At 44.0% G+C, this 21,756-nt stretch overlaps 2 protein-coding genes across 8 annotated transcripts in view; both read right to left on the bottom strand.

Moving 5' to 3' along the window:
- MGST3 (microsomal glutathione S-transferase 3) overlaps window positions 1-21,756 on the bottom strand; it is a 1,219,025-nt gene that overhangs the window by 97,048 nt on the left and 1,100,221 nt on the right. The window lies entirely within an intron of this gene.
- On the bottom strand, window positions 1,664-21,755 carry LRRC52 (leucine rich repeat containing 52). Its single transcript, XM_050768692.1, has 2 exons — window positions 20,787-21,755; window positions 1,664-2,116 (listed from the first exon to the last, which is right to left on the bottom strand). The coding sequence occupies exons 1-2, from the start codon at window positions 21,406-21,408 to the stop codon at window positions 1,797-1,799; spliced, it is 942 nt and encodes a 313-aa protein (XP_050624649.1). The 5' UTR covers window positions 21,409-21,755; the 3' UTR covers window positions 1,664-1,796.

Genomic DNA, 21,756 nt, shown 5'->3' on the forward strand with positions numbered 1-21,756 from the left:
TGAAAAACAACAACAACAACAAAAAACTAGTGAAATACCAATAAAGTCTGGAGTTTAGTTAATAGTAGTGTTCCAGTATAAGTTTTTCAGCTTTGATAAATGTATCACTTTGATAATGTATCATAATGTGAGATAACGTTAGCGGGAACTGGGTGAGAGGTATATGGGAACTCTGTGCTACCTCTGTAGCTTAGTCCAAAGTTATTCCATCATAAAAAGTGTATTAAAATAAGTTCTTATTATAATTGATATTCATTGTATTCTCACAATATCCCTATATAAGTACTGTAGTGATTGCCACTTATAGATGAAGAAACTGAGGCACACAAAAGTTAAGTAACTTGCCCATGGTCACTCTTAGTTCAGGATAACAAAGTAGGAATGATTGGTGGGTTGGGATTTAAATAGAATGCGTAATAAACATTTATTTTGTGTAAGTTATCACCCTATATGCTGTGTCCATAGAGAATACTGAAGGCAAGTGGTCTCTGCTCTCAAGGGCATTATAACTAGGAAGCCCAAGTTCACACAGTGCTAAGTGCAGAACTGGGGATAGAGATCCAGCTCCTGAGTCTGGACCCATGCTCTTAAGCATTGCACCAAATAAACTGGAGGGCAAGTGGTGATTAGAGTCACATGCAATTCACAGTGGAAGTGCAGATGTAAAAACAGATCTGGTTGGGAGTTCACAGACAGCTAGTTTCATGGGTGGGGGTTTGATCTGAGTCTTGAACTTGAGTGTAATTTGATCTGAGTAGAGCAAAAAGGAAAACCTGGAATGGGTTTTCGGACCTGGGTTGAGCTGACCCTCTCTTCACTCCCTTTCCCAGGCCTGAGTGCAGGACATGCTTGTGTACACTTGGCTATTCTGTTCAGTACTTCGTGACAAACAGTAGCTCATAGTGCACAGGGCATGGACTTTGGCATGGGTCCATCAGTTGCTCTGCTCTTACCATCTATGTGATCTTGAGCTGGTGACTTCATCTCTCCATACCTCAGGAAAATAACGGTAACAATGACCATCTGACCTTGTTGTCAGGCATGTTAGTCCAGGGGGAAATGTGTATAAAGCTGGGCACAAGGCTGGGCACTTGGGATGGACCCACTGGGTGGTGGCCACCTCTATGTGGCCAGGCTTATATGATGAACCCTTGGTTATGCTGCTAAATATTTATATTTCATGTAAAGGAAAGAACATGGACTTTGGGAAGCTGTGCTACTTACCAGCTGTGTGACCTCAGTCAGTTGTTTAACTTGTTCAGGTCTCAAATTTTCACAGTAAAATAATATCAATATTATAGGATTGCTGTGATAACTACGAGATGGAGTGTGAAGATGGCCCATGGACACATTCCATTAATGTTAGTTCTTATCATTGTCTTATATGTTTCTCCATTTGATTAACATTAATCTTCACTTCCACTTAAATTGTTTGCTCTTTAAGAGAGATCTTAAATCTTGTATTCCTTGTATCCATCCCTCCAGCACTTAGTTTGGGGACATAGTAGGTACTTATTAAACACGAGTTGGCTTACTTTTGGGGTAGGCTTTCTTGGTATTTAGATGCATCCAACAATGTTTCTAGATTTTGTTCTACCCCATCCTGCTGGGCTCAAGGAGTCATCCTCGGGCTGGTGAAGTGGGAAGGGACCAACCTGTGAAATGGCTAGCAGAGATTTTATTTATTTTACTAGTAGGTTTCAATCTCTATGACAGCTCCAAGGTGGTGGGATGGGGAGGGCAAGAGAGAAAGCAGGGAGCCTGGGGGAGGCACATAGGATAGTGGTCTCTGGCAACTAAATAAGCTGAGGGAACTCCTGGACCGAGCTCATCCGGGTTGGAAAAATCCTCCTGCTGACTTCCACCCTAGTCCCGGCCTCGTCCTCGTCCTCTTCGCTTGACTTGCGGCGGGTGTTCTGGTAGAGCACAGCACATACACCTGTGAGCCAGGCAGCCACAGTTCCTGCGGCGAAGATGCCGAAGCCGATGAGCAGCAGGAAGAAGTAGTCCTTGTGGTCCAGGTGCGTGATGCACATGTACCGGAGTGGGTTCCCCACCCGGGTGATGGGCCACCCTGTCAGCTCTGTGGGCTCCACACATGTGGCATTTAGATCATCTAAGAAGAAAAACACAGCAGGCAGGGTGCTGAAACAGCGTGACTCCCACGGTCCTAAGGCCAAAGGAGATCTGGAGGGGCCATCTGGACCCTCACTGCTCCAAGTGTGGTCTGTGGGCCAGCAGCATCGACATCACCTGGACCTTGTTAGAAATGCAGACTCTCAGGGCCCACCTGTGACCTCCTGAATCCGAATCTGCATCTCAACAAGACCTTCAGGGTATCTGTTGCACATTGGAGTTTGAGAAGTACTGGGCCTGGACTGTTCCTTGTCCCCAGGCTTTGCTGCATTCAGGCCATGAAAATGCTTCTTAAGGATGCTCAAGGAAGGAGAGGCCACAACAGGGGTGGGGAGGTTGAAAGGTTAGGCAAGATTGCCATGAAGTGTTGATATCTCTCTGTTCTTTACCAGTCACCTCCCTCTTGCCCCTCCCTTGTGTCCATCCCAACTTTCCCTTCACCTTGTCCCTTTCTCTTTAGCAGTAGCTGAGTCCAACCTGGGACCACCAGCACCCGCCAAGAGCATTGCAAGCCACTCAACTCTAGGAACGGACGAGATTCTCCTGAAATGTTTACTGTGTGTTCTACCCGCTCACCACTTCCCCACCCCCCCGCCCCTGAACAAGTCAGGGGAGCCCAGGGTAAACAGGTTGTCAATAGGGAAAGCAGTTCTGCTTCTCAGAGGTGATGTTGGCCATCACTGGCTGATTATGTCATCGACATGAGTCTTCAGTCATTCTTAGCGGCTGACTCAGCTTCCTGGCTACTTCTCTGAACACCTCCCCATATGTAACTCCATGGCCTTCACTATATAACAGAAAGAAAAGTGGGCTCTGGAGCTAGACAGGCCAGGCTTCTAATCCAGACTCTGTTACTTGCTAATTTTGTAAACTTCAGCAGGATACTGGATTCTTTCTCTGAATTCCATTTCCTCATCTTACCAGGCAAAGAATGACACTTCTCAGGGTAGTTGAGAGAACGTATTGACACAGGTAAGAAGGCACAGGTGATTGTGCCTCGAGCACGGAATCCTTGGAGCCCTATCACTGCCCCTGCGTTTTTCTAACTCCATATACTCTGCCATGCTGAGGCTGAGTGCTTGTGTGAGACGCTCAGGTGAATGTATCCAGCACACACTAGATCATTGAGCTCCAGCTCAGCGCTGAGGCCAGAGCTTGAGACAACCACAATCAATATTATAATAGCAGCCAGTATTTGCTAAGTGCTTACTATGCACTAAGTGAATTACAAATATCTCATTTAATTCTAATAATAACCTTGATGCACATAATATTATTTTCCTTGTCTTACAAATAAGGAAACTGAGACTCAGGAGACCCCATAACTTGAAGGTTGTAGATAACTGCAGAATCTAGACAGAAGACAGAAGACAGAAAGACAGTGTGAGCTTGTTTTGCATAAGTGGGATTTGCAAACAGGAGCTATTGTGGAGAGGAGTTTCCTCTAAACTTCAGGGCAGGAACTGCCTGACTAGTGAAAACATCACTAACCTTGGTGACCCAGGATGTTAGGAAAATCAGGTTCAGTTAGGGAAATCCTAATGGGGGCTGGAAGCAACATTCAAAGAAAAAGTACAGAAGTAAGTTGGCTGGGGAGAAGGCATTTGGGATTATGGGTGGCTGGAAAGAGCTGTCCTCTTCACCTGGACACCATTACCTGCCTCTTGCTTCTGTATCAATGCACCTACAGCAAAGTCATTTTGTTTTGTTCAGGAAGATGGCCTGAAGTGTGTAATGCTGTTTAGGACTCAAGCTCAGAAAAAGTTGTAGACACAAGAGGGGAAGCCAGTGCAGGAACTGTGTCATATCCACTGTTTGTAATGATTACAGAGGAAGGCAGAGGAAGAAGCCTCTCTCTAGACTGAGTATGGGATGGTGGCCCTCAGGGCAAACCTGCCCCACCAGAGAGCTCTCAAGTAGAGGGAAAGGAGTTGAGGGCTGAAGTCGCAGGAATACAATTATGCCTCTGTACTTCTTTCTAGTCTGCCTGGCTTGAGGACCTCTGTGGCTTTGCCCAGGAGGCCTGAGCATGGAGCTCCTGTGAGCTGGGGAGGCGCCTGGAAGCTCTCCAAGAATTCTATAGAGAGAGAGCTCAGGTCACCTGCCCAAACTGTGGGAGACACATGAATCTTCAAAGAAAGTTGTATTTGAGAAGGAAAACATGGGATTCGGAGGGTCTGGGATGTGTCTAGGGGGGTTTATCTCATTCTATTTTTAAAAAGATTGGGCTTTCAAATTGCAGCTTGGGCGGCAGAGATGAGACTAAACATCACACACGTTTCCCCATTTTGGAGCATTAACTTTGAAAGGAGCAATTAGGCAGTGATTTTAATGCATTGTTAGGCTGCTAAGTGAGGGATGTGGGTGGCTTTGTTGGGAGGGAGGCCTGGGTTTCTCTCCCGTTGAATTATCTCCCCCTCTTCCCAGTCGCAGTGACTGCCAAGATTTGGGCTCTCCCCTCCCCGGCTCCCTATCTCCATTGTTTCCCTTTCCCAGCTCAGGGCCATTTCACACACTTCTGCCAAATTGCCTTCCCCAAGTACAGCTCTTCCCGGTCACACTCTGGCTCAAAACCCTCCTGTGACCTCCTGTGAACCTCGGAATAACACCCAGACCATTTGGCCTGGCATTCAGAGCCCCTCAACATCTACCCCTTCTCCCCTTCTCTCCTTGCTTCTCAGCACTGCTGGTAACCTTTGCTCCAATCAAATTAAACTACATACTATGCCTTGATTACACCTCACCCTTACCCTCATCTGTAGTTACTTTGTTACACTGCTCCTTTTGTATCAAATGCCACATACTCCTAGTTTTGCAGGATCATATTCTTCCCATCTTTTAAGATCTAACTTAAATGCGTCTATTCCAAGGAGACCTTCCTCAACCACCCCGTCCTCAGAGCTTGGAGGACATGTGATTGTTCCCACTTGTGAACTCATCCCTAGCATTTCCGTGTGTCATTCTTAAGTACCTATCACATTCTATCTTGCATGATGGTTATTTACGATGTGCATCCTTTCTCCCCTACTAGGTAGACTTTTAGCTCTTAAAGGTATAAACCATGTCTGATCATTATTGTTCTGGTTAATAAGAGCTATCATTCATTGACCGAATTGTGTAATTTGTAAAATTGAGGGATGTTCTGTTATTTTTTTAAATTATGAGATTCTAGGTTAATCCCACTGTTCTGGTTTAATTCTATAAAAACACTGTGTAATTTTGATCCTTTGAAATTTCTTGAGAATTTGCTATACGGCTGAATGTAAGGTCAATTTTAGTACATTTTCCATGTGCTACAAAAATATTACACAGTAGAACCTCTAATAACGTTGTTTCATTCTCTGTCATTTTGTTACAATATTAATGAGAAAAAAAATATTCCCAGCCAGGGCCACTGTTTGTATGCAGTGTGTGCACGCTCCCCATGTCTGGACAGGTTTCCTCCAGGTGCCCTGGTTTCTTCCCACATCTCAAAGACGTGCATATTAGGGAACTGGCGTGTCTAGATTGGGCCAGTCTGAGTATGTGTGAGTGTGTGTATGTGTGGCCCCCAGTGGAATGGCATCCTGGCCAGGGCTGCTTCCCACCTTACACCTGAGCTGCCAAGATAGGCTCCAGCCACTCACAGCCCTGAACTGAAATAATGAGGCAAATATTATCTTACTTGTGTGTATGAACCTTTCTTAAATGTATGTATGTTTCATAGTTCAATGCTAAATATCAGAAGTATGTTTTGATCTTTATTTAGAAGTTTGGTGATGGTTTTGTGACTAGAAATAAGCTTTAGAAACTTAACTCTTGCTTATATCAATTAGCCTATGGTAGAATTGGTTTTGTTATATGTCATTTTGCTTGAAGTGGCAGTTTCCAAGAACCTATGGATATTAAGTGAGGACTTATTGTATTCTTTGTTGAGTACATTGTTCTATGCATGTCAGTTAGGTTGTGGTGGTGTACTGATCTTCTATACCCTTATTGACTTTTTATTTATAAACATCTATTGTCTCTTAGTTACAATTAGACTATTGTCTACTAGTCCCTGTAACTATGTAAAATTACTAGTTTTAACTGTGCACTGGTCCACTCCATATAGTTCTTTCAAGTTTTGCTTCACAATTTTTTTTTTTTTTTTTTCTGAGACAGAGTTTCACTCTTGTTGCCCAGGCTGGAGTATAGTGGTGCGATCTTGGCTCACTGCAACCTCTGCCTCCTAGGTTCAAGTGATTCTCCTGCCTCAGCCTCCTAAGTAGCTGAGGTTACAGGCACGTGCCACCACGCCCAGCTAATATTTGTATTTTTAGTAGAGATGGGGTTCCCCTATGTTGGCCAGGCTGGTCTCGAACTCCTGACCTTAGGTGGATCCACCTGCCTCGGCCTCCCAAAGTGCTGGGATTACAGGTGTGAGCTACCACACCTGGCCTTCCCTTTACAAATTTTAAAGCTGTGTTATTAGGTGCATACAAAGTTGTAATTGTTATGTCTTCCTGGTAGAATTACCCTTCTAACATTGACCAATGTCTCTCATTATCTCTAGTAATGCTTCTTGCCTTAAAGTTTACTTTGTTTAACATTACTATGGCTGCACTGAAATTCTTTTGGTTAGTGTTTACATTGTGTATCTTCTTCCGTCCTTTTACTTTTAATCTTTCTATGTTCTACGTTCTTATATTTAAGGTATATTTTTGTAAGCAGTATGTAGCTGGGTTTTGTTTTTCATCCAAGCTAGCAAACTTTGTATTTTAATAAGCCCACTGACATTTAATGTAATTACTGATATATTTGGATTTATATCTAGTATCTATTTTTTTCATTTGTCTCCTTATTTCATGTCCTTTTTCTAACCCTTTGTTGCCTCCTTTTTTTTTTAATCATTTAACTTCCTTTTCTTTAGCTTATGAACCATACCTTCTTTTCCTATTCTAGTATGATGACTTTAGAGGTTTTATACCCATCTACTGATCCTGGAGTGCCTGACATGTGCTAGGCACTATATGAGATGCTTTACAAAATTAAACTCTAAGCTCTACTCTTGATCACCCCACAGGGCAGTTTTAACTATTCCCATGCTATGGAATAAATAAACTATACATCAATTCTTCCTTCTCTGGCTTTCTTGATTTCCTTGCCTCTCACACAGGGCGTCAGCAAGTACTGTTGTACATGCTGTGCACTGCACAACTTCAGGAGGTTCCATTCATTTTATAGACAGGTGACCCAGCTTTATGACACCACTTTACTCAGCCTCACTCCAGTGGCCCAGGGCATTAACTACAGATGTCGTTAATATTGAACTTCTTATTTCAAATAGTTCCTAAGGAAATATAAACCACCACCTGGTTTATTTCTGTACACAGTATCTTGCTCAAAGGCGGTAAACCTCTTTGTCAGAATCAGATGCATGGAACAACTACAGTGGCTGGGGCCTGGAACCACACCTATTAGTGTAGCAGCCCAGGAGACCTCCCTTTCAGAAAATAGTCTTGAACCCTCCGGTTATAAGAGGAACTGCTTCTTTTCTCTGTCTTCCGGAGGGACCCCAGTTCTGCCCAGGGCTCTGCTGCAGGTTCCCAGTGACTTGGTGCCCCCAAAGAAGCCAGGCCATGGGCAGTTTGCTCTAACCCCCTGTGGCAGCTTGCTCAGGAACCTTCTGGGCTGACTGGAGGGGTGAGCATCTAGGCGGTGGCAACGGAAAGCAAGAGGGTGGAATCTGAAGGTACTGCAGTTACCTCTCAGTGAGTAAATTATGTTTCTATCAGCTTAAGCACCTTGTCAAGCACTTTGTCAACTTCTACCCTGGACCTAGAAAAAAGCCTAATTCCCCCATGTTTTCTTTTAGGCCCCAGTCCACCCAAATATCACTAGATGTACAGTGCTTTGCCTTCTATTTTTTTTGCAAGGTAAATTATGTTTTTATCAAGGAAATTGATTTGCCACCTATTCATTTGTCTGGCTCCACTCATTAGATTACAGATACTATGAGGATAAGGATTTTTTGTCTGTTTTGTTCACTGATGTTTATCAGGATGCTAGAACTCAGGGTGTATTTGTTGAATGAATTGATTGCTATTCAAACCCCTTGGGCTCGCTGTCCCTGACATAATGCTCCGGTGGAGGAAAGGGAACCTGAGTGGTAGAATACCATACGTGGGTCAGCTGACCTTGAACTGCCTCAGACACTCTACACTGGGTGAGTAGCAATCCCTGTGAGAGTATGGGGAAGGTTCAGTGCGCTAAGTGAAGCTCCAAGGAGGCAGGAATGGATGCTCTTTAGGACCAAATGGAGGTATAAGCCTTGAATTGGGAAGGGCACCTCCTCTGTCCTGTGAGACCAAAGAGAAGGAAACAACGGTAAGAGTATGAAGACAAACTGCTGCAGACATGATATCAAAAGGTAATTATTATCATTTCCAAATTACTTTTTGAGAACTGTTTGAGAGCAGAGACCCCTTTTCTGAACCCTTGCATCCTTAGTCTCTGGCACGCAGTAGGTGCTCAATAAAGGTATGTCGAATGCAAGCGTGGATTATTGGTCTGATCTTCTATAGTACTTTTAAAAGTCTGAGGTCTTTGTCCTGTTGTTTAGGACTGGTTCCCCAAATAGAATTTGAAGAGATCACTATTATATATTCTGTTGTACTACGGGTGCCCAGAGGAGATGATTCCCTAGAAAGAAACCTAGGTTGGGCAATATGGCTGCTCAGGAACACCAAAGCCAACTGGCCAGCAAGGCCCCCTTCTCAGATCCTCATGCACAAACCTATGAGAATTTCAAGCCCTGGCACTGGCTTCTACCTTTGCCTTTGTGGAGCTCCACTTACTCATTGCCCAGCTGTCATCTAATGATGGCATAAGCCAGGGGTCAGCAAACTACAACCTGTGGGCCAAATCCAGCCTGCTGTTTTGTAAACAAAGTTTTATTGGAGCACAGTTTTCCCATCCTTTTACATATTTTCTAATGCTGCCTTCACGTTAATGGCAATGTTGAGTAGGTGCAATGAACACCCACAAAGCCTAGAATATTTACTGTTGACCCTTTCTGGAAAGCATGTGCTGACTCCTGGTCTAATCCATCCTAGGCACCTTAAAACCTTAAGGATTTGTGTTATATGGGCTTGCACAAAGTACAATTCTTATCGGGTATTCACAATTTCCCCCCCTTGTGTATACAGTCTATAGATTTTTAAAGGTTAAAAGTGATTCATAGACTCATGGAACATGTAGACGAGACCTTGACGTTCAGCAAGTTCAACCTGATGATGCCTGTGCTTTATAGGTGTTTTAGGTTACAGAACTGGTCTTGTGTATAACTGGTTGCATGTGGGCATGATTCAGAGGCAAGAAGCTTTCTTTTTCTCATAATTGCGTCTCATGGGCTTGTCAGTACCCAGAACTCTGTCAGTGGGAGATGAAACCTTTCGTTTCACCAATAAAATAACACTCAAAGTGTAATGTTTTCTGAAAAAGAAGCAAATGACTTAATCCCTACTCAGGGGTAGCCCCGTGCTACCACCTTTTGGTGGGGTGAGGGGAACAAGCTACATGATGGGGCTGGGGGCTGGGATCAGGTTCTTCTTGGAAGTTAAAAATTAAATTTTTTTTCTTCTAGTTTCTTCTCAGTTTGGCCTAAAACTGAGCCTGCTTAAGAACTACCCATCTGCTCAGAAAAATCCAGAGGGCAGACAGTTGTCCTCATGGATAACAAACCATTATGAAACCCCAGGAGCCGAAGGGCACCATCATTCACCAGTCCACCAGGCAGAAACACCAGGCAGAAACTGTTTGCTTCCTCTTTCACATTCCACGTTCGGATCATAAGGAAACCCTGCTAGTCCTACCTTCAAAATGTGTCCCGATTCTTACCTCTTCTCATTACCTGGACCATTGCCCTCGTCCCAGCCAGTGTCCTCTTTTGCCTGAACTGTGTTGGCCTCTGAATGTGTGTCCTTGCTTTTTCCTACAATCTCTGTCTGGAGACAGCAGTGGGAGCAATTTGTAATTACAGATCATGTCACTTCCCTGCTCAAAATCCTTCCATGACTTACCATCACACTTAGAATAAAATCAAAAGCCTCTCCATGTCCTATCTACCCTATGTGACTTGGCCTTAGTAATTTTCTATCTCATTCTTCCCTTTCTCCTTTTCCTTCACTCTGCTCCAGCCACATTCCCTTTCTAATATGTCAAACTCATTCCAGCCCAACGCCTTTGTGTTCGTTCTCCCCTTGGTCTAGAAAGAGCTTCTTCCTCCCCATGTAATATTTCCATGGCTTCTCTCTCACTTTATTTCAGTTCTCTGCTCAAAATCACCTTTGCGGGCCCCCTGAGCCTGAAGTATCCACCTTGTCCTCAATCTCAGGCACACACTTCCTTTCCCCTCTCTTATTTTCCTCCATGGCACTTGTTGTTATTTGACATTATGTCATATGTCAGTTTATTTATTGTCTTCCTCTCCCACTAGAATGTAAGCTTCATGAGAGCATGTTTGTTTCTGTTCACACCAGTATGCCCCGTGCCTGGCCAAGGCGCTGGCGTCTGATTGGTGCTCAGTAACTGTCAGTGAATGCATGCACTCAGATCTCAGTCTGGGCTCCTCACCCCTTTGTAAATGTCAAATAGGGATAACAATGCCTGTGCCTCACCTCAGCCAAATGCTGTGACCAAAACATCTTGACTGTTAGAAGAAAATGCGTTGAAAATTACAAGGGTTTGTCTAACATGACTTTAATTCCAGTCTTAACTATGTTTTAATTGGATGCATCAGGTTTTTAGTTATTCTCTTATTTGGGTTGAGGAGAAGGCCAAATTCACCTATGTGATCAAAAAAGCTATCATTGGCCAGGTGCGGTGGCTCACGCCTCCCAGCACTTTGGAAGGCCAAGGTGGGCGGATCACTTGAGGTCAGACCAGCCTGGCCAATATGGCAAAATCCATCTCTACTAAAAATAAAAACGTTAGCTAAGCATGGTGGCACATGCTTATAGTCCCAGCTCCTGGGGATGCTGAGGATCACCCCAGTCCGGTAAGTCGAGGTTGCAGTGAGCTGGGATTGCACCACTGCACTCCAGCCTAGGTGACAGAGCAGCAAGAGTGTGCCTCAAAAACAAACAAACAAACAAACAAACAAAAACAAAAAACAAAAAAACCCCACCAACTATCATTGCATATGGACCATGTAGCAGATTAGGTGTTTTTTAATGACATCATCTTGGAAGCGTTAACACTCCCCTCAAGAACTCCAGCACCCCTAAGTTGAACTCCTTGCCTCTGCTCACCCTGTTTGTTTCTGCAAACCCACACTGCTCTACGCCTTCTCCACATCTCATGTGACAATCAGAATCACCACCAGGCAAAGAATTTGTAACAACGACAGCTAGCATTAATTGAACATTTACTGTGTGCAGTTCTAAAATCTTCATGTGGGTTTTTTCATTTAATTATCATAACTTGAGGTAATAGGCACTATTTTATCTGCATTTTGCAGATGAGAACTTGGGTTGGATGGAGACTGTTGCCCGCAGTCAAGTAGTTGGCAAGTGACAGAAGCAGGATGAAAAGCCAGGTGACCTGCATCCAGAGCCCACCTTAGTGTTGCCTGCTCAACTAGGATGTGAACATCTCAAGGACAATGGATATTTTATAGTCGCCTAATTGGATTGGTGTTATGGAATTATGGAAGCATCATAGAAAACATTACATGAAACTGTGTACTTTATAGATATATAGTCATTCTTTGTTTTTTACCTCACTGAAAGAGAAATACAGGCACCAATTGGGCCCCTCAATTGTATTCGTCCCCCATCATCACACTCACCCCCATCTATGTTTACCCTTGCTTCCTTCTCTGCAGTCCCAGAAGGCAGAGGAGGTGCCACTCCTCTTTCAAGGATTACCCCTCCATTTGGTTCTGAAGACCATCCATCCACTCCTGTCCCCTTGGGGACTTTACCCCACAAATGACTTCCCCTCTCTCCTGTATCTTTGTCCTTTTTCTCTGCATCGACTCTTTCCATCAGCAGATAAACACATGGTTGGATCTCTTTTCTCCTAAAAATCCTCCTTCTTCATTTGTTTTCTCTCCAACTAGCACCCTATTCCCTGCAGTCCACAGCCATGCTTTCTAGAAGAGTAGTTTACATGGTTTACTCCTTCTTATCTTTGATGTTCAGTTCATAGCCCATCATGGATAGGTGTTCACTCCTATCATGCCAGTGGAACTGCCTAAGACATCAGGGATCTCCGGTGCTAAATCTGATGGACAGTTTTCTGTCCTTATCCGACCTGCTCCCACTTTTTGGAACTCTTTGGCTTCCATGACTTTATCCCGCTCTAATTTCCTTTGTCTGGGGGCTCCTGCTGTCCTACATGGGTTGCTTTTCCTTACTTGACCCTTTGGTATGTTGCATTCCCCAAAGCTTCTGTACTTGGCCCTTATCCTCATTTGAAACTCTTTTTCCTGATTGATCTTATCTTCTGTTAGGTGTCAATGATCACTAGTGAGTTGATGACCCCCAAATATATGTATATTTTATGCCCTGTTCTCTATTCTGAATTTCAGGTCAGAACATCCAAATGCCTAGTGTTTTACAGGGACTTCTCACTCAATAAGGTCAAGACGGGACTCGGCTTCTCCCCTGACTTCCTCACTGCCCTCCTCCAAGTGTGTTTATGTCAGCAAAGCCCCCACACTGTCCAAGCCAAAGTCGTGGGAGCTACCATTGATTTTTCCCTTTTCTATATTTTCTGTATCTCATTCATTCACTCAGGAAACACTAGTTGAGCATTTTCTCTGTGTCAGGCCTGTGCTTGTTTCTGAAGATTCGGATCTGCTCTCATAGAGCTTCCAGTCTATCAGGGAAGACAAATGTTAAACGAATACACATTTATTAATTAGAATTGTGCCGGAAGTGACAAAGGGTGCACAAGAAACTATGAGAGGAGCTAGTTCAGTCCCAAATTTAGAAGGCTTCTGCCTTCTAAATGATTCCTTCTCAAATGTCTACACCTTTTCTCCTCACTGTTGCAATAGGCTGCCATATTGTCTGGCTTGAACGCCTACAGGAGCTTCCTTCCTAGCCCTACCTCCAGCTCGCTTGCCTCCCAAGACTTCTTAGGATATATTGCATGTTCCCCAAAAAACCATTCAAGGCCCTTCCTAGCTGGGCCCCCATCCTTTTCTCTAGCCACATCCATCCTTTGCAGGATTACCTCCAGGATGAGGAGCTCTTCACCTTTTAAGATGAGGAAACTGAGGTTGACTGCTTTGGCCAGACTTGCACGGCTGTTTTCCAGAGTCCTGAGTGATGCTGGGTGACCTGAGGGACCAGGTGTAGAGATCTGGCATTTCTGAGCTTGGAGTGACCTTCGATCACCTACTCTCAGGGATCCCAATTGGCCTGCGTCAGGGAGTGTGTCAGCATCACCCAGGGGTTCCTAAATGTCCCATGCTTGCTGCTCCTATCCCTTCTCAGATTTTCTGGGTGGCTTGGGGATCACTGACTCAGCTACACGCCTCTCAGACCCCTCCTTGCCCTCGGGAGGCTGCTCTTCTGGCTTTCAACAGCCTTGGAAGCCTTGGAACTACTGGTTGCCCAGTCTTTCTTTCTTTCTTTTTTTTTTTTTTTCCTTTGATCTTTATTTTAATTTCCCTGATGGAGGACATGGGTAAGCATTGATAGTGGAATAACGTGAGGACCTGAATTCATTCTGGAAATCTAAGTTTGGGCACAGTTGTGGATGACTTTGTACTTGGTAGGTTGAAATGGGGCCATTATCCCATTACAGCAGTCTTGAATACAGGATGATATAACCTCATCATGAAACTAAGATGTTCTCTGCTCAAAACGCCCTCAAAATGACTTGGACCTGAAGCAGCACATGACTCAATCCATCTGCTCCCTGCAGATGGCCCTGAGTGGCTTTGTCCACTGTCTCTGCAGCACCCTTGCTCAAGCTCCTCTGATGTATGGGCCCCACCATCAGACTCATTTAGGACTGGTTAAGGCTATCAGAGCTGACACAGACGGGACTCTGTCCTCAAACCGCCCCACTCTGGCCCCTGGTAGCCTGTCACTTTCTAAATTCTCACTGTTTCTGGTTGTTCCCTGTCAAATTGCAAGTGTTCCCTGAGGGGATATTTCAAAACACTAGGCATTAGCATCTCAGTGCAAATTGATTCATTTCCTAATTGGAACAGCCACGGAAGGTCCAGAACATAAGCCCCTGTTCTAGGGTTTCTGAAAAGTGGCCTAAGGACCACTGGCATGAAGAGTTGACTGAATCAGAACCTCAGGGCATAGGACCTGGGATTCTTGTGCTTGTTAGAGTTTGAGAAGCACTGTTTGAGCAGGTCTGGCCTGGGAGGAAAGTTTGGGGCAATGAGTTCCTTGGGGTGGAGGCATTGTTTTAGTGAAGTTGGGGGTGCTTAATATAGGAGGTAGGAGAGTGCAGGAGTTAGAGGCATCTGCTTCTTAATTGAGCTTCCTAATTATGTGACGTAGCCCTCATCACTGGGAACACCTCCACCTTAGCACTTGCCACTATGCACTTGCTCCCCTGGAACCCTGCCTGCTGAGCACTGTTCTCCTCTCACCTCCTGTGCACTTATCTTTCTATTTAGGTCCATAGGCTACCAGCTATAAGAGGCCTTTGAGGATATCTAACCCAAATCCTTTATTTTAAGGACAAGAAAAGTGACTCTTGAAGAAGGAAAGTGACTTTCCCCATATCACATAGTGGCATTTCTGGGATTAGGACAGGGCCTCCTGGCTTTTAATTCTATTTTCTGTCTCTTATATCCTAGATTATCTTATTCAAGACAAAAATTATGACTTTTTTCTCTGTGAAACAGCCACTCCAGCATTATAATGCAATGTTGGGACATAATGAATATACAATAAATGTTTCAGAGTTAAATGGATCATGATGTGCCTGACAGCAAAGAAATATCGTGGCATCAGGGAAAAACATTGAACTTGGATGTCAGGATATCTCTGCGCTGGGCTTTTCTCCATAGCCACTTACCTGTGACTCTGGATTCTAAAGTTGTAGCTTAAACATCCTATGTTAAAAGGCTACCCTGACCAGTATGGTAGCCACTAGCCTTAGGTTGCTATTTAAATGTATTGAAATAAAATAAAATAAAATAATTCAGTTCATTTGTTCTAGTCAAATTTCAAGAGCTCAATGGCCACATGCGGCTAGAGACTACTGTATCGGGCACCATATATGTAGACTATTTACCCTGTTGCAGAAACTTCTGTTGGATAGCATTAGAGCAGACTTTGCCAGTAGAGGGGAATGGGATGTATGAGGCCAGGTTTTGTATGTTTCAGAGCTTAGAGTTTGAGTGAATTTTCGAGAGCATCCTGAAAGCCATTCGACCCTATTCCCTAAGGGAAATCAAATATCCTGGGAAGAACTCAATGACCACTCTCACCTTCAAGTATCATTAATGACTGGAAAATAAAAGTTCTGGCCAGGAATTAGTCCTCCCACTTGCTAACCTGGGCCAGAAAGGAAATGGAACGTGTGGGTCTGTTTTCAGTCTGTATTGATCAGGGCTCAGTAGAGCACCCTGGCAAGGGACACATTACAACACACCTCCATTTCTGCTGTAACTTTTGTGTTTAAAAAGTGACTATATTAACTCTTTGATAACTGAATACTTTTCAGTACATCTGGTGAGTATGCCACTGGAGAGTTTCTTTTGATTCAGAACTTTGATTATAGTGCCAAATCTCTTGCCAACTTGAGAAAGTTTTGATATTCTTGTTCAGTCCAGCCTTATGATAAAATAAAGTGAATGAAACACTTGACTTCCTCTACAACCCCTCTATAGGGGATGTCCTTAGCAAAAATGTGACACAGAAGTATATGATATTGCCCTCATGTCTTTTATTTTAAGACCTCTGCACTTCCTTCTTGCACTTCTGTTCCTTCAAGGTTCTCCACTACTGCAGAATTAATCTTAGCTAATCAAATTCCCAAGAATTAACTCCTGCTGATATGAGAGCTGATAAAGGCTTAAGGACACTTGTGTTATTCTTCCCAGGAGTTCATGTATTTTTGCAGGTTCTTCAAGATCGTGACACATACTTGGGACCCAAAAGGATGAACCTCTAGTGGCTAATTTCAGATTAGTGGTAGGAAGTGGATAGGGACACACTGGGGCAAAAGTATTTATTACTCAGTTATACCATGTAGGTGACGTCTTTCTCCTGAGGCTAGAGAAAGTTGCCTACTTCTAACATCCCCAGAATGTTGCCTACACATCCACACTTGCCTCTGGAAGTGGAGCTTGTCTTTAGGTAGAGCTTTGGTTCTAGATTCGGGTGACTCAGGAATAGGCACCCTGCTGCTGCTGGTCCAGCCCCAAGTCTTATGGCCCAGGCTAAGACAAAGCCTTGATTTGAGCTTTTGCTTTTGTTGACTAGGGTCTGAACACCCATGTTCTTAACTTACCTAATAATACCCAACTCAGAATGTGACATAGACTTGTCCTGTCCCTCCAGGATTCTCTTTGCCCCATTTTTGTTTGGGTTAGAGTCTTAGAAGCAGCTGCCCACCTTCCCACATCCTATCTATATTCCTGCCTGCATCTCTATAGTCATGTTTCTAGACAGGGTGCATTGTCCTTTAACACCACATATGCTGAGCCTTCCTGAAGTCCACTGCTTATCTAGGGGAACACTTGACTGCTTTCTGCTATTCTGCTCTCTCTGTACCTTTCCTCATCTACCAACCATTTGTTTTTTGATTGCTTGTAGTGTGTCAAGCTTAAATGCTAATGGCACTTCATAAATGTTCTCATTTCATTTTATGACAGCCCTAGGAATGTTGGTTCTATTATTATCCTTGTCTTCAAGATGAGGAGATTAAAGTTCAGAGAAGTTAAGTAACTTATCTTATATCCTGCAGCTAGTCAGCATGAGGGCTAGGATTATAACCCATTGATTTTATTCCAGAACCTGAGCTCTTAACACTGGGCTCTGCTGCCTGAGGGTGGCTGTCCTTCATCACCTGGAGGACAAGTGGCTGCCCCAAGTGCCTGTCACCCTAGTAGGCACATGCTGGCCTCATTTGTCGTGCCCTGTTTTGTTCTGTTATGCCCAACTAAACTATGGCACAGATATGGCGCAGATGACCCAGAGTTACGTGAGTCTCCATATGCAGCCTCAGGTTTCTTGGTTAGTTACCTTCATGAGCACTTGTTTGGCACATAGTAGGCACTCAATAAGTATTTAAATAGATGAATGGATGAACTGAATTGTAGCATGGAAGTCCTTTACTTCACTGCATTGCTTTTCAAGGAATATATGTGCACTCTCATATTGTCCTTAATATTATACTACAGTGAAAATTTCCCAGGGCTAAGGTTCAGTATTTCCTTGGGTCTAAAATGAGCCTGTTTGTGAAGTAGATTCTGTTCTATAAACAACCAGATTACTCAGCTTATTTCATAGAAATCTTCCTATTTCCTGAAACATGGATATATGCGGAGAGATACATGGGCTCCATGCTAGAATATGTCAAAGATCACCATTTTGATAACAAATGTGGTATAAATAGGTGGGCTTAAGTTTGAGACTTCACTAAGAATGTTTGCCAATAGCAAAGATATTTCCACCTAGCAGAGACCATGAGTCATCATATGAAAGTCAAAAGAATTAAATACCTTTCCTTACATTGAAGTTTGGCTAGAGGGCAAGAGAAGCAGCCAATGAATTTTACTGTATGGGTGTTCAACTTTATGGGTATGCATGTATCTGTTCATGTATGTGGGTGTGAACCTGTACATTTATGTATGTGTATGTAATATGCTGCTGGGTATGTAAGTAGGTATGTATGTATAAATGGTATATATGTGCAGGTATGTAAGTATGTATGTATATATGGTATGAACATATGTATACATGGTATATACAAACCTTTGTGTTTGCATATGTGTGTGTATGTATTTGTGTTTTCATGTGTGTTTGTGTGCATATTTGTGATTGCATGTGTGTATGGGAAGGGAGAACCAGACTGATTAAGGCCCAAATGAGAGCAAATGCTAAGGTTAGATTTACCCTTTTGGAGTTGGGGTAGACTGGGGTGAAACCTGGGTTTGCAAGGGAAGTACAGGCATATCAACGACTTTATGACGGTTAGTGCTTATTATCCAATGAAAATGATCTTGAGTCAGTTCCAAGTGGCAGCCAGATAGAAAATAAAGCTGAAGTTTAGATGTTGTAGCCATATGTTTATAATATGACTTATATTTATAACTAAACTCACTTACAGGATGATAGTTATGTAATTTGAGGATTTATGAGATAGTATAGTCTTGTGGAAAAAGACCTGCATTTGAAATCAAGGGGTTCAAATTATTTTCTTGCCATTCATCAACTGTGTGATTTTGGGCGGGTCAGTCTATTTTCTCTTCCAAGGATAGGGTTAAAAATATCAATCCTAGTCTCTTCCACAGGCTGAGGGCACAAGTTTAAGTGTTGGCGTGACACTCACACTAAAGAAAATGAGGTACCATGTGTGGAAAAATGGAGGGAGATGAGCAAATTAGCAGTGGTGGGTGCATGTGTGGGGTCCCACAACTGGGGGATGAAAGTTTTCTCTACCTCACAAAACAGACTCTTCATTCATGAGGAGCTTATAAGCTTGACAAGATAGACACTCCTTTGTGATGTCTTGGAAAATATGCAGTGAAAAAGATCTACTTTATAATCCCATTCAACTGTGGATTGAACTGAAGAGTAAAGGAGTCCAAAGTGGTCAGCCTGAAAATTCTGAGAAGATACAAGTGTGCAAGCAGAAATTTGATGAAGGGAGATGGAGTGGGAGGTGAAATGGTAGGCTTAGGTGCTGGGGTGGAAGCCAAGCTATGTCACTCTTGTCATCTGGGGTGGGAGGTCCCACTTGTAACCTGATAGGCTCTACTCAAGGAAAAGTGCATGTATGGTGGGGAGGGGCAAGAGAAGATGACACCCTTCCATAGGCTGATTTACAGGAACATGGACAGGGAGAATCCCTTTATGGACCACAGGTCATGCATGAGGATGATTAATATTGAACATCTTTTATAGTGCTTTCTAGACACTATCACAGTTTTGGAGAAAAGTAGAAAACATTATCACTGGCTCCTAGAGATGGTGTTATAGAAAGGCAAGGCCACCTACCCAAGATAACTGTTTCTGCCTTCTAGTCCTGTTGGAAGAGGGTCTGACAAAGTTAGTTTGTTTTGATTTATTCTAACAACTCAAGATGAGGTATCTGGCAGTAGGGTCAGGTGTCTAAGGCACAACATTTAAGGAGGCACTGACTCACAATGTCTCATTCTCAGGGCACTCGCTCTCAGTGCCTCCTTAAATTTTGCCTCCTAAAAGCCCTGCTTGCCTCATCCCAGTCCAGATTCTGCCAGGAGGACTTTCTGAGCCACACCCATTGGGAGGGCAGGAGGGCACGGTTTTCACTTGCTGTCACCACTTGGTTCTCTCTCTCCCAGTTCTCCTTGAAGTCTGTCATTCTGGCCAGGATTATTCCTAGCCTATTGCCACCTGGGCAGCACTTCATGGTGGAAGCTTTAGCAGGAATTTTATGAACCTGCATCTATGAAAACATTTTCAAAGGCAAACACCCAGGGAAGGGAGAAAGACACGGTTTTGACAGGATTTGATTTTCTACCCAGAGTCCAATTTTGTCGGATTACATCAGTGGCTCCAGACTTTCTGTGAGGGGTTATTTCTCGTTTTTCTGAAGCTCTGACTTTCCTGGGTAAAAGTGCTATTATTGGTGGAGAGAAGAATTGGAGGGTAAGGATGAGACAGTAAAGTCCCTAAGATAAAGAAGGAATGAAGCACAGGCACCATGGCAGGCTGGGTGAGGACAGCGGGTAGAGTGGTGGCCAGGAGCTTGGAAATCTCCCAGGTAAGGGTTGAGCATCTACCTGTAAGACTAGAATCTCTCTGCTTGACACAGTGAGCACTGGGACCCTTTCTCCATTGATTCATGCCATTCTCTCCTTCCGTAGGAGGCCAGCATCTTCAAAACAAAGCAGCTATCAAAAGCCCTGTCTTCCTTCTTCCCTCCCTCTCTCACTGTCTGGGTAGCTCACATGCCCCTCCTTCCATCTGTATATTAAACTTTCCCTTCTATATATATCATACTCCTATTGAATTCTCTGCTGCTTATGAATGACTGAATTTACTTTTTGATCCTGGAAAAATTCAGTTGCTGAATTAAACAGATTAAAACAGTTTACCAACAGAATACAGTGTCCCTATATTACCTTGTCACTTTGCAATTACTTTATCATTTCTACACACATCATATATTTGATGCAACTCTGTACCTTAGGTAATATTATTATCCCCACTTTATGGATTAGAAAACTGAGGCTCAGAGAAATGGTGATATTTTCAAGGGTAGCCAACTGGTAAGTGCTAGTTTGGGACCAGAACTCAACTCTTTGAATTCCTATTTCAGAACTTTTTCTTATTGCTACTCCAGTCAACCCAAGGGTGGGTCCTGCAGAGTAATAAGAATGTATTCAATCAGCTTCACCCAACTTTTTCTCCCATTCTGACCATCTTTTGAGTTCACCTTTTCTGGAGCCACTTCAATCACATCCTCTTCCCCACACCCGATCAAGCCCTCACCTGAGGGGTCCATATGGGACACTATTAAGAAGATGGCGAAGTCCAGGAAAGAGCAGTTGCACTTCCAGGGGTTTCCACTCAGAAACAGGGTCTCCAGAACAGGGAGGTGGTGTAAGGCAGCACTGTCCAGGGTCTGCAAGCCGGTATTTCTGAGGTCCAGGTACCTCAAAGAGGTGGTGTTGGCAAAGGTGAACTTGTGAAGCGATAACAGGTGAGGGTTGTTGGCAATGTTCAGGTGCACCAGGTTGCTGAGGACCGAGAAAGTGAGTGGGGAGATCGAGGTTAGGTTGTTGGAGCTGAGGTCAAGGTAGATGAGTTTGAAGACCCCGATGAAGGTATAATCCATCACCTCTCGAATCCAGTTTTTCTGACAGTCCAAATAAACAAGGTCACTGAGGAGTCCTAGATGCATTGCTGGCAAACTAGTGATTCTGTTCTCGTTCACGAACAGCCTCCGGGTGTTCAGGGGTATGTCAAGGGGGTATTCGGTTAACTGCTTCGCTGTGCAGTTTACTTCTTGGGCTTGACACAGACAATTATTTGGACACTTTGACCCTGATACCAGCCCCATTCCAAAGGAAAAGAGTAACCACCCGGGGCCAGGGCCTGAAGCAAGGGACATAGTAAGAAGCCACAACCACCCTCCTTCCACCTTCCTGCGGGCTCTGTCCCTCTGATCCGAAGGCTGCCGGTGGAGGGTGGGGCGGGGGAGGGGCGCTGGAAAGAACTGTAACACTTTAGCTTTGTGCAGAGCAATTTTCCATTACAGGAGGACTGAACAGAAATTGAAACGCGAGGCTCAATGCCCTGCCACCCAGCTTGGTGGCTCTGCCTCTCGCTCCCAGACTGCTGCTGGAAGCTTGCCCACTTGGCAGCTTTGAAAGGTCTCACCCTTTCCCTGCATTTGCAAGTGAAGGGGAGCCAGGGGAGAGCCACATGACAATGAGGTTGCCAGTGGACACCTTTGTGA

The sequence above is a fragment of the Macaca thibetana genome, chromosome 1 (genome assembly GCF_024542745.1).
Source record: "Macaca thibetana thibetana isolate TM-01 chromosome 1, ASM2454274v1, whole genome shotgun sequence".
In the NCBI taxonomy this organism is placed as follows: Eukaryota; Metazoa; Chordata; class Mammalia; order Primates; family Cercopithecidae; genus Macaca; species Macaca thibetana.